General features: G+C 47.5%; 1 protein-coding gene across 7 annotated transcripts in view; it reads left to right on the plus strand.

The window, feature by feature from the left end:
* kank1a (KN motif and ankyrin repeat domains 1a) overlaps positions 1–16,703 on the plus strand; it is a 441,925-nt gene that overhangs the window by 308,037 nt on the left and 117,185 nt on the right. For all 7 annotated transcript variants that reach the window (XM_072516870.1, XM_072516869.1, XM_072516874.1 and 4 more), the window contains one exon: positions 790–900. In XM_072516870.1, coding sequence (XP_072372971.1) covers positions 867–900 — 34 coding nt within the window. In that variant the 5' untranslated portion in view covers positions 790–866. The remainder of the gene's footprint in view (positions 1–789; positions 901–16,703) is intronic.

A 16,703-nucleotide genomic window follows, 5' to 3' on the forward strand; every position in this document is an offset into this window, starting at 1 on the left:
TATTCAACAGACTTCTTCAGTGCTTTTAATCAAAAAAAAACAAGCTTTATTCTAAGAATTTAGTTCACATTTGTATAAACACACACACACCAAGAATTTTTATCAATTACAAACATAAAGTCCCCACACAGCTACAGTAATGTGTGCATAATCCTTAATGAATTTCCCCCTTAACTGTTCCAATTCAGTAACTAAATACATGTAAAACCAGAAACCCCTTTTCAAAGGCGTGGCCCAGCACACTGCATTCTCACTAGTAGAAGACTGTTGTTATTGATACTCTGTTCCCCTTTTCAAACAGCAGATTTGAATTCCTTCCAGAAAGCAATTATCTCTTTTACGTTACCAAGTAGTCTGGAACAGCTTGGAGAAAGACGTTTCTTTCAATTTGTGTAGTTCAAAACTCAAAGCGAAAGTAAAAGCTCAGAGCCACAGCACAGCTCCACCCACATAAATGGCATCACTGAAGCCATGTGATAAGACAAAAACCTTTCTTCAAGGGACACTCCCGTGACACCAGGGATCAAACATATTATCATTGTTCTTATTTTTATTGTCTAAATGGATTATGCCTTTCTCCAGAGAGTTATTAGAAAGTAATCCTGATACTTTTGAGGTTGAAATGTTGTGTACAAAGGAGCTATTTATTTGTTCCAAAGATTATTGTTGTGTGCATGAAAATGTGTAAATGCACTGTGAAACACAAGCTACGCTAATTGGAGGTAACTTGCACCAACTCCATATTGATGATCATGTATTTGACACAAATGTTTTCTTCTTCCTTTCCAGATTGCATGACTGGCTGGACTTGATGCATGGTTGCATGACTAATGTCTTTGTGGATTTATGAATAAGCAGATGCAGAAATGGCTCACACTGTGATTAATGGGAGTGTTCCAGGTAACCACTTGTATTATTGCATTCCATAATGTAGAAATTTTCCCTTGGATAAAGCCAAACCTACAGCATCAGATTAATTGTAGGCCCAATAAGGTTTCCATAAGATCATAAGATATGGGAGCAGAATTAGGCCATTCAGTCCATTGAAGCTGCTCTGCCATTCGATCATGGCTGATATGTTTCACAACCCCATTCACCTGCTTTTCCCCATGACTCCTGATCCCCTTATTAATCAAGAACCTGGGCAGCATGGTGGCACAGTGGTTAGCACTGCTGCCTCACGGCGCTGAGATCCCAGGTTCAATCCCGGCTCTGAGTCACTGTCCGTGTGGAGTTTGCACATTCTTCCCATGTTTGCATGGGTTTCGCCCCCACAACCCAAAGAGGCGCAGAGTAGGTCGATTGGACACGCTAATTTTTTCCTTAAATTGGAAAAAATGAATTGGGTACTCTAAATTTAAAAAAAGATACTGCATGATGATTTAGCCTCCACAGCCTTCTGCGGCAATGAGTTCCACAGATTCATCACCCTCTAGTTGAAGAAATTCCTCCTTAGTTTTAAAGGATCATCCCTTAAGCTGTGTCCTCGGGTTCTAGTTTCTCCTACTAGTGGAAATCTCTTCTCCACATCCACTCTATCCAGGCCTCTCAGTATTCTTTAGGTTTCAATAAGATCCTCCCCCTTCAGCCTTCCTACATCCCATCGAGAAATGACCCAGAGCCCCCAACCCTTCCTCTTATGACAAGTCCTTCATTCCAGGGATCATTCTTGTGAACCTCTTCTGGATCCTTTCCAAGGCCAGCACATCCTTCCTTAGATAAGGGGCCCAAAACTGCTCACAATATTCCAAATCGGGTCTGACCAGACCCTTATACAGCCTCAGCAGTACATCCTTGCTCATGTATTCTAGCCCTCTTGAGATGAATGCTAAAATTGCATTGCCTTCCTTTTATAATTTTTTTTTCAATTTTTTATAAATTTGGAGTATCCAATTCTTTTTTTCCAATTAAGGGGCAATTTAGCGTGGCCAATGCATCTACACTGCACATCTTTTTGGGTTGTGAGTGTGAGACCCATGCAAACACAGGGAGAATGTGCAAACTCCACACCTACAGTGACGAGGCCGGGATTGAACCCGGGTCCTCAGCGCTGTGAATTAGCAGTGCTAACCACTACGCCACCATGCCGTCCTGCATCTGCCTTCCTAACTGCCAACTGAACCTGCATGTTATCCTTGAGAGAATCCTGAACTGGAACTCCCAAGTCCTTTTGTGCTTCAGATTTCCAAAGCCTTTTAGAAATTAGTCTGTGCCTCTATCCTTCCTACCGAAGTGCATAACCTCCTAATTTTCCACATTGCATTCCATCTGTCACTTCTTTGCCCACTCTCCTAGCCTGTCCAAGTCTTTCTGCAGCCTCCCTATTTCTTCAACACTGCCCCTCTACACATCTTTGTGTCATCTGCAAATTTTGCAACAACACCCCCAGTTTCTCCTTCCAGATTGTTAATGTATATCATAGAACATACAGTGCAGATAGAGGCCATTTGGCCAATAGAGTCTGCACTGACCAACTTAAGCTCTCACTTCCACCCTATCCCCGTAACCTAATAACCCCTCCTAACCTTTTTGGTCAATAAGGGCAATTTATCATGGCCAATCCACCTAACCTGCACGTCTTTGGACTGTGAGAGGAGACCGGAGCACCCGGAGGAAACTCACGCAGACACTGGGAGAACGTGCAGACTCCACACAGGCAGTGACCCAGCGGGGAATCAAACCTGGGACTCTGGTGCTGTGAAGCCACTTGTGCTACCGTTCTGCCATATCGTGAATAATTGTGGTCCCAACACTGACCCCTGTGGAACATCATTAGTCGCAGGCTGCCATCCTGAAAAAGACCCTTCATCGCCACTCTCTGCCTTCTGCCAGTCAGCCAATCCTCTATCTATGCCAGTACCTTGTCCCTAGCACCATGAGCTCTTATCTTTTTTAGCAGCCTCCTATATGGCGCCTTGTTGAAGGCCTTCTGGAAATCCAAATAGATCACGTCCACTGGCTCTCCTTTGTCTAACTTCCTCGTTGCCTCAAAGTATTCTAACAGATTTATCAGGCATGACCTCCCCTTGACTAAGCCGTGCTAACCATTGTACCATGCACTTACAGGTCTCATTCTTAATAATGGACTCTAAAATCTTACCAACGACCGAAGTCAGGCTAACCAGCCTATAATTTCCCCTTTTCTGCCTCCCACCCTTCTTAAACAGGGGTTGTTACATATACCCATTTTCTAGTCCTCTGGGATCCTTCCTGCCTCCCAGTGATTCCTGAAAGATTGGCACCAATCTCCTCCGCTATCTCCTTCACAACCTTGGTGTGCAGTCCATCCGTTATTGGTGCTTCCTTCAGACGTTTAAGTTTCCCCAAAACCATCTCCTTAGTGATGGCCATTACACTCACATCTACCCCCCCCCCCCCCCCCCCCCCCCCCCCCGGACTCTCTTGAAGTTTTGGTATGCCACTAGTGTTTTCCACTGTGGAGACCGAGTCCCCCATGATTATTGTAAAATTACTTTTATTAAATGCCATTTCTATCTCCCTATTTATTTTTGGCCCCACATCCTGACTTCTCGTAGAGAGCCTGTGCATGTCTCCCATCAGGGTATTTTTTCCTTTGAGATTCCTTAACTCTGCCCACACAGATCCTACACCTTGTGACCCTATATCGCTTCTTGCTATCAAATTCTTATTCACACTGCAACTTCTTCCCAGCTGCCTGTGCTTTCGATAAGACACACATCCATGGATATTTAGATCCCAGTCCTGATCTCTTTGCAGCCATGTCTCTGTGATGTCCACAACCTGTGATGCCCACATCGTACCCGCTACAAGCTCATTTACCTTTATTTTGTATCCTGCCGCATTTAGGTGCAACATCCTCAGTCCTGCATGACTGCCCCCCTTCTCATAGGTGTCCTCTTTTCTGCTGTGCATGACGTTAGATTCCTGCCACTTCCTAGCCCACTAGTTAGTTTAAAGCCCTATCTACAGCCCTAGTTTTTCGATTTGCCAGGACTCTGATCCCAGCATGATTCAGACAAAGACCGTCCCATCGGAACAGCTCCGTCCTTTCCCAGTACTGGTGCCAATGTTCCATGAATTCAAACCCATTTCTCTCCCACCAACTTTTAAGCCACGCATTTACCTCTATTGACCCTGGGCTAATTAGCTTGTGGCTCTGGTAGAAATACGGATACTATTACCTTTTTGGTTCTACTTTTTCATTTAGCCCCTAGCTGCTCATATTCCTTCAGCAGAAGCTCTATCCTTGTTCTAACTGTGTAGGTGTGGACCACGACAACTGGATCTTCTCCCCTTCCCCTCAAAGTTCCTCTACGTATCTCGCTCATAGTTACACCCTCCAGTCCCTGACCACGCCATATTCAAGCTGTTTAATCTAAGGGGTGTGACTACCTCCTAAAACACAGCATCCAGGTAATTCTTCCTCCTCCCTAATGTGTCACAGCATCCGAAGCTCAGACTCTAGCTCATCAACTCTGAGCTGAAATTCCTCAAGCAACAAACACTTGCTCCAGATGTGTTCTCTGCGAAACATAATGGGGGTCCATTAGCTCCCACATCATGCAGGTACAACACATTACCAGGCCATGCATCTCTATTTTATTTCATTAGTTTTTAATTTGTTTTTTTATTTAAATTTCCAACTGGTATTTAGTCTTTCCCATCTATAAAATATTTCTCTTTATACCTTTAACCGGAAAGTAAATTGGAATAGGTAGTGCAAATTAGCAATTACCTAGTAGCCAATGAACTTGCTGTTTTCGTAAGACATCACTGCTTTTTTTCCCCACTCTGTTTATGGTGAGTTCCTCTCTGTAGCTCCCTTCCCACTGGGTCCGCCTCTCTCTGCGCTGTTTCTCACTGAAGCTCCTCTCCCTTTTCCCGCTCGTTTCATTTCCAAGTAACACTTCTTGCATTGGCATCAACTGAAATTACTGTTCTACAATAGAACAATGAAACAATAAAAAGTACAAGTAACTTTATCATGCTAATAACTCAAAATAAATTAATGCTACTGTATGAATGTACATTGTCTTTATTGGGTACAGTATTTGTAGGAGTGTGCAACTAATGGAGAAAAATTGTTCAATGGACCTTGTTGGGAAGTGAAATATAGTTTTACTCAAATAATTGAAAGTGTCAAGTCGTAAAGAAACAAACATATTTAAGTGTCACACACTTATTCATTTTAAAATGTATTTATATGGTAACTAGTGTAAAAGTCCTCTACCATATCCTTAGCAAAATAACACTCAATCCTTGGAAATGTATGCGCTCAGATTTGTGTTATACTGAATGCACTTAAAATTTCTGACTTCTTTAGTGCAAGAATCGCACAGTATATCATGAGGCTGCCTGCTTCATCCTTCCCAGGTATTGGGGTTAATTGCAACATTTCAGTTTCATTTGCCCTGCTGTATTGCAGTCTCTGACTGCAGCTCATTATCCAAATGTTTCTTCAGCCACACAAACTTCTGATCCTTTAATTGATGTTTCCAAAAAGAAATCGCCTACCCGTTATAACCCCGTGGCTATATGCAGTCACAGAGCATTTTCTGTTATCTCAGCAAGTCCCAAGAATGCCACGATTGACACCATTCACTGTATTGGGAAGGGCCAAGTCCAGCTTTTTTAACAAACTCAATGGAGACATAGGAACACTAGGTTAATCTTCCAACAAAAGTCTCTGCATGTCAAGCTGTTGTCATCACTGCTCCACTGTAAAGATTGCAGTTCGGGCTCTGCTACCATCCTCAAGATTCCTGAAAAGTAGTATGCATTTTAACGGGCTTTTATTATCTGTAGGATTTTAGTTAAATGTAATGTGGAAAGCGATACTTTTGACTGTGCCATCACTCTGGGGAGGCTGGGCCTGATCGAGCCACCAAGGTCAGCTCCACAGAGATTGAAGTAACCATGGTTTCTGATTTGCAATCCTCAAGTTCGCACACCTTAAAACATATTAAATTTCTGCATGAGTTCCTTGCCCAATTCTATGTAAAATATTCTAATACAAGAAATTTAGTTGACCAGACACACGTGCATCACAAAGAACAATGCAGCGCAGGAACAGGCTCTTCGGCCCTCCAAGCCTGTACTGGTCATGATACCAACTTTGGCCAAAACCCTCAGCACTTCTTTGTGCCGTGTCCCTCTATACCCATCCTATCCATGTATTTGTCAAGAAAAGAACAAAGAAGCTGATCCCCTTGGGTATGACAATGCAGTGAATTATTGAGCCAACACTGACTGACAGCTGTTGAAACTGGCCTTGCTGATAATGTCCAGGATGATGGTATGTTTCCGTCTTATGCACCTTCAAATCCCAATTCACCCTTATCTCTCAACCTGACTAGAAGTGCAAACTGAAGACGATTTGGCCATAGGCCTTTTAGCGCTCTGTCCAACCCTCCCCAAGAACTGACAGCTGGCCAGCCAGTGTAGCCTCATGATGAAGGTTACAAGCAAGAACATTTGTCAGATGAAGAAGCACCATTATGTAATCAGGCACTTGCAGTCACCAGTTCAGATACTGGCACCGTGCATACTTCAGAAGTGTTCCCTGTAAACTGACTCGGGGTGCGTACAGTTCCCTGTTGTGAGCCACCCTCCATCCCTCATTTCCACAGTTCCCCCTCTCTTCTACCTGAACTTCATCTCTCTCAAACTCCATGGCCAGCACCACTCAACATCTTCCAGCTTTTCCAACAACAAGGTACACAGCACTTCCTCTGACACCGCGAGCAGCATAAGAAAGTCAAAAAACCTCACCTGCCAGTCACAATCTGATCCAGTCAGTGAGGTGTCCTTTGTTCAGCTGAACACGTCAGCTGAGAATGTTTTGAGGGCATTAACAGGACCAGTGAGGCCAAAATGGCAGGTTGGATGCCAAATCATTTCAACTTTTGTGTACTACTAATAAACAAGGATGGCCTGTTCACCTGTGCTATCTCTCTGAAAGAACTAGTCATTTATAATAAGAATAATAACCTTTTATTGTCACAAGTATGAAGTTACTGTGAAAAGCCATAGTCACCACATTCCGGCACCTGTTCAAGTAAGCTGGTATGGAAACTGAACCGGCGCTGCTGGCGTTCTGCATCACAAACCAGCTGTCTAGCCCACTGAGCTAAACCAGCCCAATATTCCCAAGACTTTTCGTTTTTAGTATTTGCCTGCCTCATATTTAGCAGTTATTATAGATTCTGCTTCCCAGTAGGTCATGCCAAGTTACAATTTACAAGTTACAACGGTGGTTAACACTGCTACCTCACATCTCCAGAGTCCCGGATTCTATTCGACCTTGGGTGAATGTCTGTGGAGTTTGCACATTCTCCCTGTGCCTATGTGCGTTTCTTCCGGATGTTCCAGTTTCTTCCCACACTCCAAAGATGTGCAGGTTAGGTGGATTGGACATGCTAAATTGCCACTCGGTGTCCAAAAGTTAGGTGGGGTTACGGGGATAGGCGAGAATTGGGTCTTGGTAAGGTGCTCATTCGGAGCATCGGTGCGGACTCACTGGGCTGATTGGTCTCTTTCTGCACTCCATGGAATCTATGGATACCCTCAGTTTTACAGAATCTCCCAGCTTTTTTCTCTGGTGACCATCTTAAATTTGTGCCCTCCTGTTATTGTTTCACTCCCCAGTGAAAATAATCTTCAATAACTTTCCACAGCGACTGTGGGTGGTGATGTCAAAATACGACTTTATTGTTAGTTACCCACTGGTACACACTTGAATAAGAACTGAATCAAACTTAGAAACAAAATATCACACAATACAGGAAAAACTCGAGCACATGGCAGAAGCATTAAGCACAAAAGAAATCACTAAACACAAACAACAGATAGACGATTCAAGAATTCAGGAACAAAGAACCTCGACCACGAGGTCCTCTCTTTAAGGTAAATTCTTATCTCTGGCTTAACCCCTCACTTGCATTCACTGGCTTCTAAGTCTTAGCTCAGAGCTCCTAGTTTGTTTAAATGAATGTCTGTTACTTGGAGGATAACTTGTTCATCAAACATTGAACATTACTTGAGATTGATTGGTGTCTATCAAAATTAGCTTGGTATTTGCGTGTGCAATCTTAGGAAAAATACCGGATATCTTTTCTCACACTTCGCCATATTTCATAGCTTGGCAGAGACCTAACTAAAACTGATTATTTTTTTCCTATTAAGGGGCAATTTAGCATAGCCAATCCACCTCACCAGCACATCTTTTAGGTTGTGGGGGTGAAACCCACGCAGACACTGAGAATGTACAAACTCCACATGGGCAGGACCTGGGGCCGGGTTTTAATCCAGGTCCTCGGTGCCATGAGGCAGCAGTGCTAACCACCGTGCTGCCCTGATTTTACATATTAATATAGTGCCCTTGCCTCAAACATCTTCAACTGCTTCATCAATCATCTTCCCTCTATCATAAGATCAGATGTGAGGATGTTCTACGATGACTGTGCAATGTTCACCATTCACGACAACTCAGACACTGAAACAGTCCATGTCCAAATACAACAAAACCTGAACAACATTCAGACTTGGGCTTATAAATGGCAAGGAAGGGGCAGCACGGTGGCGCAGTGAGTAACACTGCAACCTCACGGCGCCGAGGTCCCAGGTTCGATCCCGGCACTGGGTCGCTGTCAGTGTGAAGTTTGCACATTCTCCCCGTATTTGCATGGGTTTCACTCCCACAACCCAAAGATGTGCAGGGTAGGTGGATTGGCCACGCTAAATTGCCCCTTAATTGGAAAAATGAATTGGGTACTCTCAATTTATAAAAGATAAATGGCAAGGAACATTCGCACTACACTAGTACCAGGCAATGGTCATCTCCGACAAGAGAGAACCTAACCATCTCCGTTTGACATTCAGTGGTATTACCATTGTTGAATCCCCCATTACCAACATACTGAGCGTTACAATTGATCAGAAACAGATTGGACCAGCAATATAAATACTGTGGCAACAAGAGCATCAGGGGTTGGGAATTCTATAGCGAGTAACTCTCCTCGACTCTCAAGCCTGATAAGCATCTACAAGGCACCAGTCAGGAGTACGGTGGAATACTCTCCTTGTCTGGTTGTGTGCAGCTCCAGCAACACTTAAGACAAAGCAGTCTCCTTGATTGGCACCCATTTACCACCTAAAGCATTCATTCCATGCACCATCGCTGGACAGTAGCAACAGTGTGTGCCATCTACAAGATCACTGCAGCAACTCATCAAGGCTTCTTCAACAGCACTTTCAAAACCCATGACATCTACCACCTAGGACAAAGATAGCAAATGCATGAGAGCACCACTACCTGTGTTCCTCAAATCCACCATCCTGACTTGAAACTACATTGCCATTCCTTCACCGTCGCTTGATCAAAATCCTGTAACTCCCTAATAGCACTATAGGCGTACCTACACCATGTGGACGGCAGCAGCTTCTTCTGGCAAGCAATTGGGGATGGGCAGAAAACGCTGGCCTATCCAGCCACCTACATTCTGTGACAGAATAAACATTTTTTAAACTAAACAGGTAAACTGTCAATCAAGAAAAGGAGGGGCTTGGAAATTTAAGGGAGCTATGACATAGAATTGGAGGTGTGGAGCCCTTCTTTAGATATCATGAAGGTTGGATGATTACACGGAATCTTGATGTTGAGTAATGTATCTTTCTTGCTCTGCTTCTTTGGAGCACAAATCCAAAAGAGCTCATTGAGTTGAATCAGAGGTTGAAAATGGCCTATATCAATTTTTTGTAAATCTGTAGGCTAATTGTACACCAAATCAGCCTTGGAGGCTTTTATAATTACTGGCACACAGCGGGTTTAGTCATCCATTGCCGGAATTGTTTGTTTCACACCAAACACTCAGGTGGAATTCTCCGAATTTGAGATCCGCATTTGAGACTGGGGTGGGAATGTGTAATGTTCCCCGCTGCACTAAATCTACTGGCCTCAATCTCATTAATTATGCACCCACATGTTTTACACCGTACGCAGTCGTGGAGCAGGCCTGGATGGTGTTGTGTACAGGTGCTACATTGAAAAGTTGTCCAACATCACTGACCCACCGTTGAAGAAAGAAGATGGATCCTCTGAAAAAGACCTCTGGGAGCATTTTGAGCCGCAAGGTGGACCGCCAGAGAAAGAAAAAGGAACTCCAAGAGCATTCTGAAGCTGGAAGATAGATCCCCTCCATGGCACCAAATCTGCATGGTCCACCTGCAGGTGCTTCCCCCATCCCACTGCTCTGGTGGCCCAGGGATATTCCATCCCAAACTCTAGAGGCAGCCCCAGGCATTGTTCAGGTGAGTCCTGACATCTGCATGTCACGTTGTTTCAAACTTGTTTTGTACCGGCATGTTTGCCCACCAGCATCACTGAGATCACACCTGCCTCTGGCAGGTTTGCCGATCTGCAAAACTGATTTCTGGGCCTCCACCATTCCTGTCGTCAAACCTGGCTTCAGGGGCTTGGGAGAATTCTGCCTTCTGCCTCTGCTCCCCTCGGCCAGAACTGCTCACTATTACAGGATGATCCAGGAATTTGCTTTTCTCCTTGAACCCCTTTCGCCTGCCCTCTCAACCCTCACTTACCACCAGTACAAGGAATTTACTTCTTCCAGACTTAACTGTTTCAACATTTCAATGCTCTCCTGACCACCCTCCCGTCTTCCATTGTCTAAAAATATGAACGCATCCAAAACGCTGCTACCGGTGTTCTAACTCGTGAGTTTTATTCTCCATCATCCTGGTGTTTACTGAACTACCTCAGCAGTTGGAGCAGCAATGCCTTTTTTTTTTTTTAAAGTACTCATCCTCTTGTACAAATCCCTCCATGGCAGTCCTTGCAACTCCTACAATCCTCCAAGGAATGTGTTCCTCAGACTTTGGCCTGTTGTGGACCCTGCACTTGCTGTGCATTGATGGCCATACCTGTTGCCATCTCGGATTCAATGCTAGAAATTCTCAACACCAAATATCTTTTCCTCTTTGCTTTTTTCTTCTCTTTAAAGATTCTGCTTCAAACCTACCTCTTTAACCAAGTGTTTAATTACCTGTCCAAATGTTTGTTTCTTTGAAGCGCAGTTAATTTCTTTGTCTGCATTCCTATTGTATGGCTTGGGAAGCTTTAATGGATTAGACGTTCCAGTTTCCAGGAAGTTTGAAGTTGAGATAGGCAATTCTCCTGCTTCCCAAGGACCCTCGAAAAATTTGCCAACTCTTAAGAGTTAACAGTCGAAGACTTTGGGCGGTTCTGACTTGGATACCTGGATAGGTAGAGGGTGCAATTTTCCAGCTTCATTAAGCTGTCGCTCAAGTGAAATGAATAGCGGAAGAGACCAAAACCGAGAACTGTGCCAGGCGCAAACAGTTTATGATGCAACCGGCCTGCTCCCTGAGGCGAAATCGTGATCTCGCCATAATGTGGCGAGAAACCAAATCACCACTTAAGCCCAATTTCCATGCAATTAACAAGAGCCACCCCATATCCAAAGGCCTCCCAAGTCATTCAGCGGCCTCCTCAGCAAGTGGTCAGGCTGGCGCCAATTAAGACTCCTTTTGAAAAACGTGAACCTGGCGGAAGGGCTTCTGTGGGGAGCCAAGGTGGTGAGTAGCCACTTTGCTCACAGGCAAAGAGCTCAGTGGTGCTAGGATTGCCACCCCAGTGCTCGCTGAGGGGGGGGGAAAGCAACTACTCGTGGCACCACCATGCCAAACCCTGGATCGTTTACCTGTTCTGAGAACCCTTGTCCCACACAAGCAACAGCCAACTCGCAAACACCTAGGGGATAGGACACAGTTCTCGGGACATGTCCACGGGCGGAGCGTGGGTGGGTGCTATGGGGAGGGGGAGTTGCCTGGAGAGATGGGCCAAGCGATCAGAGGTCATCTCACATTGCGGAAGAAATTGACAGCGGCGTCATAATGGTTGTGCACAAGGGTGTTCAATGTGAAATACAATTCCTCACTAATCCGATGGTGCCCAGTCCCCCGGTGCCCTCGGTAATTTTCAACGTGTCTGGCCCTCCCAGCTCTACCGTTAATTCTAGGTGTCTCCCAAGGGTGCACAATGAGGTGGAGGTAGCCAACTTCTTAACATGTCCCGTGGTCTTCGCTACCCCTGATGGGAGCCCTTTGGGGCCAGAGGGCCCTGGCGCACTTGGCAGCACATGCACAGCTGTGCCATCCTGGCCCGTGTGCTGACTTCGAAACGCAGCCTCATCAAAGGGGTGAAACTCGGGGGAAGCTGGTGGCCACCATCACCACTCCATGGGACGGATCTGGATTGGCACCCAGAGTCCCCTCGGTGCCCATCGGATCCTGGGGTTCACCTTGGGGTGGAGGGGCAGCTAGTTCAAGCCCCGGCTGCCCCTGCATCATCTGGCTCTGCTAGCCCTGGCAGATCCCCATAGTCTACACCATCATTTTTAAAAAGTCTTTTTATTCTCCTCATTTTAAACATTTTCAGCACAAGAAACTAAACAAAATAAAATACAGTAGCAATCCCCCAAACAGCATCCCCTTCAGTATACAGACCAAAATGTCACCCGTACGTTCCAAGTAAAAAAAGAAAGATAATTAGCAATCAATCATTAAACGGTGTACTCCAGAACAACCGCATTGCCACCACCACTAGACTCCCAGAGTATTTACCCGGGGCCATCAGGAGCGGCGCTGTTGCCAACACCCTCAACCCCGACCGCCTGCACAGACCCTCCTCCGTTCTTTTGTTTTAATAAATTTAGAGTACCCAATTATTTTTTTTTCCAATGAAGGGGCAATTTAGCCTGGCCAATCCACCTAACCTGCACATCTTTGGGTTGTGGGGGTGAAACCCACGCAGACATGGGGAGAATGTGCAAACTCCACACGGACAGTGACCCAGGGCCAGGATTCGAACCCGGATTCTCAGTGCCGCAGTCCCAGGGCTAACCACTGCACCACATGCATTCCCCGACCCTCTTCCATTCTAACCCACACCCCCAACTCCTCATCTTTTCGGCATTCGCCGTCCAATAGTAATATACTAAATTAGGGATTAACAAACCCCACTGCTTGTCGCCCTCTCTTCAAGCTACTACCCCCCCGCGCGGCAAAAATAACCAAGGTGATCAGGTTATCCACTTCCTTCAAAAAAGCCTTTGGCAAAATGACCAGCAGGCACTGGAAAAAAAACAGAAATCGCAGCAGCACATTCGTTTTAATCACCTGCACCCGAGCTGCCAGTGACAGAGGAAGGTTATCCCACCTTGCTAAATCCGCTTTCACCTTCTCCAAGCCAGTAAAATTGTACCTACAGAGCCCTGCCCCCAGTCCCATGCCACCTGCACCCCCAAATACCTAAAGTGGGTTGTTACCCTGTGGAATGGCAGCCCTCCCACCCGCACCCCCGCCCCCACTCCCAGCCGGGACACCACAAAGTATTCACTCTTTTCCAGGTTTAATTTATACCTTGAAAAGGACCCAAAAGTTTGGAAAAGCTCCATTATATCCCCCATCGACGCACTCGGCTCAGATACCTAATCTAATAAATTATCCGCATTCAGAATCACCCTATGTTCCACCCCTCTGCCCTGCCCACTGGGCTAGGCCTGCCCATCCCATCCACTTGATCTCAAAAGCACCTCCCAGTATCAGTCCCCTTTCTTCCCCCCCCCAGCTCCCGCCTTTTCACACCTCCGAGGCCCATCAAAACCTGTTGAACAAGGCTCCAATGGCCGCAGCCCCTTCCCCCACCACACCTCCGTTTTCTTGCTGACCTAAGCTTGCAAGGGTGGAGGCACCTGGCCAAACCCCACTCCCCTCCAATCTCCCCACCGCCGCGCCCCCCCCCCCCCCCCCCAACCCAGTCCTAGGAAAAGAAAACCAGTCTCTTGGCAGCTCATTCGCCTTTGGTTTGGGCCTCAACGACCAATGAGGTTGATCCACTTCGTACCGGGAGGGATCTTCCCCCTCCCCCAACAGCTTTGTCAACATCGTGGCAGAGTACACAGTCGGCCTCTGGCCCTCCATCCCTTCGGGCAGGCCCACGATCCTCAACGTTTGCCCCCTCGATCTGTTTTCCAGATCCGTCAACTTGGCTCGCAGACCTTTGGTGGCCTCGACCACCCTCTGCCTCACCCATCGAGGTGAGCTGATTGCTGTGTTTGGACAAGGCCTCCTCCACTCCCTTCAGTTTCTCACCCTGCTCCCACACCTCGGCCGATGTCATTGACACTTCTGCCTTCACCGGGGCAATTGCCCCCTCCACCAGCACCTTCAGCACCGCCATCATCTCCTTCATCACCTCCATAGCTTTGCAAACTGTTCCTCGAATTCCAAAGCCATTCCCTCGGTCATCTTTGCTGCCGTAAGCAGTGCGGCCCCACCCCAATGACCCAGCCTCCGCCATCTTTCCGGTTGACGAGCTGACCCTTTCGCTCGACGGCGAACCTTCACTCGCTCCCTTCTTCCCGACGGCTTTCTTTTGGGTTTTCAGCATCCCCCTCCTTATGTCTTCCTGCACTTATTTGTCAAAAAATTGCCCCTGGGACCGGGCATTAAATTCTTAAAAAATCCACCCAACGTGCGACTTCCTCCTACATGCCGCCATCAGAAGTCCACAGTCTACACCCACCGTGTCAGCCCCCTCGGCGATGCTCCTCAGTCACTGGCCCATGCTCTTCAGCACTACCTACCTGCGACTGGGATAAGCTCCACAGCTCCTCGGCCATACCCATCTGAGAGCAGGGCATGTCCCACAGAACCTCATCAAGGTCGGCCTGGTACTGGGTAACACACCCCAGCGAGACAGACATATTGCTGAGACCCTCCGCCATGGCAGTCACCGACTGCTCAACGCCATGCACATCTTCATTCATGGTGCCGCCGTCGTGCACCAGGCACTGCACTGCGGTCACCACCCTGGCAGTGTTGGCCTCAGTGCCACGCATAGCCGGCGACATGTCCTGCGCCCGTAGTCTCTGGGCCTTCTCCAAGTGGCTATGGATCTGTTGGAGTGACGCTGCATCTCTCTCTAAATGTCCGGACTACTCCCTATCTTCTCCATCAGCTCCGGGCAACTCTGTACCACAGGCACAGCATCAGGCCGGGATCCACCCAGGTCCTGGGATCCAGCAGTACTCCGACTGCTGACTTGTCTTGGGGTTCCTGTCTCCACCCTGATGTGCATCAGCAGCAGTGTGGTGCTCACCAGACTGTACCCCCAAAGCCTGTCCGCTAACATGTCCGAGCGAGGTGTGTGTATCTGCACCGCTGGAGGCTGGGGATGACAGCTGTGCCACGACTATAATGGTTGCATCCTTGGAGCTCGTGGGAGGCAGGAGAGGGGGCCGCCCGGGATGGGCTGGCGCCATCGGCTGGAGGACCTGTGGGGGAATAGACATGTGGTCAGTGGGAGGGGTGGGTCATCAGTAAGGAAATCACTACTCCTGTTTGACAGGTCCTCCTGGTGGAGCCAGGTGGTTCCTCACCTCTGCACATCTGGCAGCCTCCCGGTAGGTTACTGCCCTGTCCTTGGCCACCCCAGTCACCTCCAGGGTACGCTCCTCAAAGGGGGTGAGGATTATTAAATCTGGCACCCCTCCACCAGTCTGGGCCCCCTCCCAACGATTATAGAAGAGCTTTTACTGAGGAGAAACAGCAAGGACATCGTTAGCCGCACACGTGGTTCACAGAGGTGGGAGGGTGGTGTGAAGGGAGGGTTGGGGTGGGGATTGAAAGGGGAGGAGGGTTGAGGGAGGATTGGGGGTTGCATGGGGAGTTGAGGGGTGGATGCTCCTTTGGGGGGAGATAGAGGGACATTAGTGTCTACGCACTCGTGCTATCTGGTGTAGGTTGTTGACCTTTTTTCGGCACTGGAGGCCAGTCCTCCTGGTGACACTCCCCGAGCTCACAGCTGCCTCCACCTTGTTCCAGGCAGCACCGGCTGCCCTGTGGCTCACCCTCGGGGGAACAGATCATCACTTGTGGCCTCCACCATGTCTAGAAGCCTCCCCAGGTCCGCACCGCCGAATCTTGGTGCCGGTTATCTGAGCACCATTGTTGCGAGCTGGCTAGGGTTGGCTGAGTTAAGTGCTGCTCGACCTTGTTAGTGGAGGGCTGGCAAACACTGTCCCAGCAAATCAGCTGCTGAGCCTTCATTCCTGGCAAGAATCCTGCGAGGCCTCGTTAAGTTAACCAATTAACGTTGAAATGTGTTGCCGGCAATTCCCGCTCGCTACCACGCTTGGAATTCTTTTCTAGAGAATCGCGCCCAGAATATTTAAACCGTGTAATCCTGATCTAAGTCCTGTGTAACTACACTACTGTTTCCAGCACCCTGGTTCTTCTCCCCCACCATGCTCACTCCCCTAACCTTGACCTTCAATACTCCCCCACCCATCCCAAACCAAGCTCGCCACCTGACCCCCCCCCCCCCCCCCCCCCCCAATTCGCTTGGCCCGATCTTGCCATCCGACTACTTCCCCAACCTCAACACCCTCATCCGACAACCTCCCCTCACACCAGTTGCCTTACTCATCCTACCCTCTTACATTTTCACCTTCTGTCCCTCTCCCTTTTTAAAAAAAAAAAAATTGGGGGTATTTAAATTCATTACTTGCCAGGATTTGGCAGCTAATGGCATAGAAATGGGGCATGGCTTATGCACTAATTTCTATTTTGCTGATAGCTCGAAGGTTTTTTCCTGCGCTGAATCAGTTTGGAAGCATCCTCTG

The sequence above is a fragment of the Scyliorhinus torazame genome, chromosome 9 (assembly GCF_047496885.1).
Source record: "Scyliorhinus torazame isolate Kashiwa2021f chromosome 9, sScyTor2.1, whole genome shotgun sequence".
Classification (NCBI taxonomy): domain Eukaryota; kingdom Metazoa; phylum Chordata; class Chondrichthyes; order Carcharhiniformes; family Scyliorhinidae; genus Scyliorhinus; species Scyliorhinus torazame.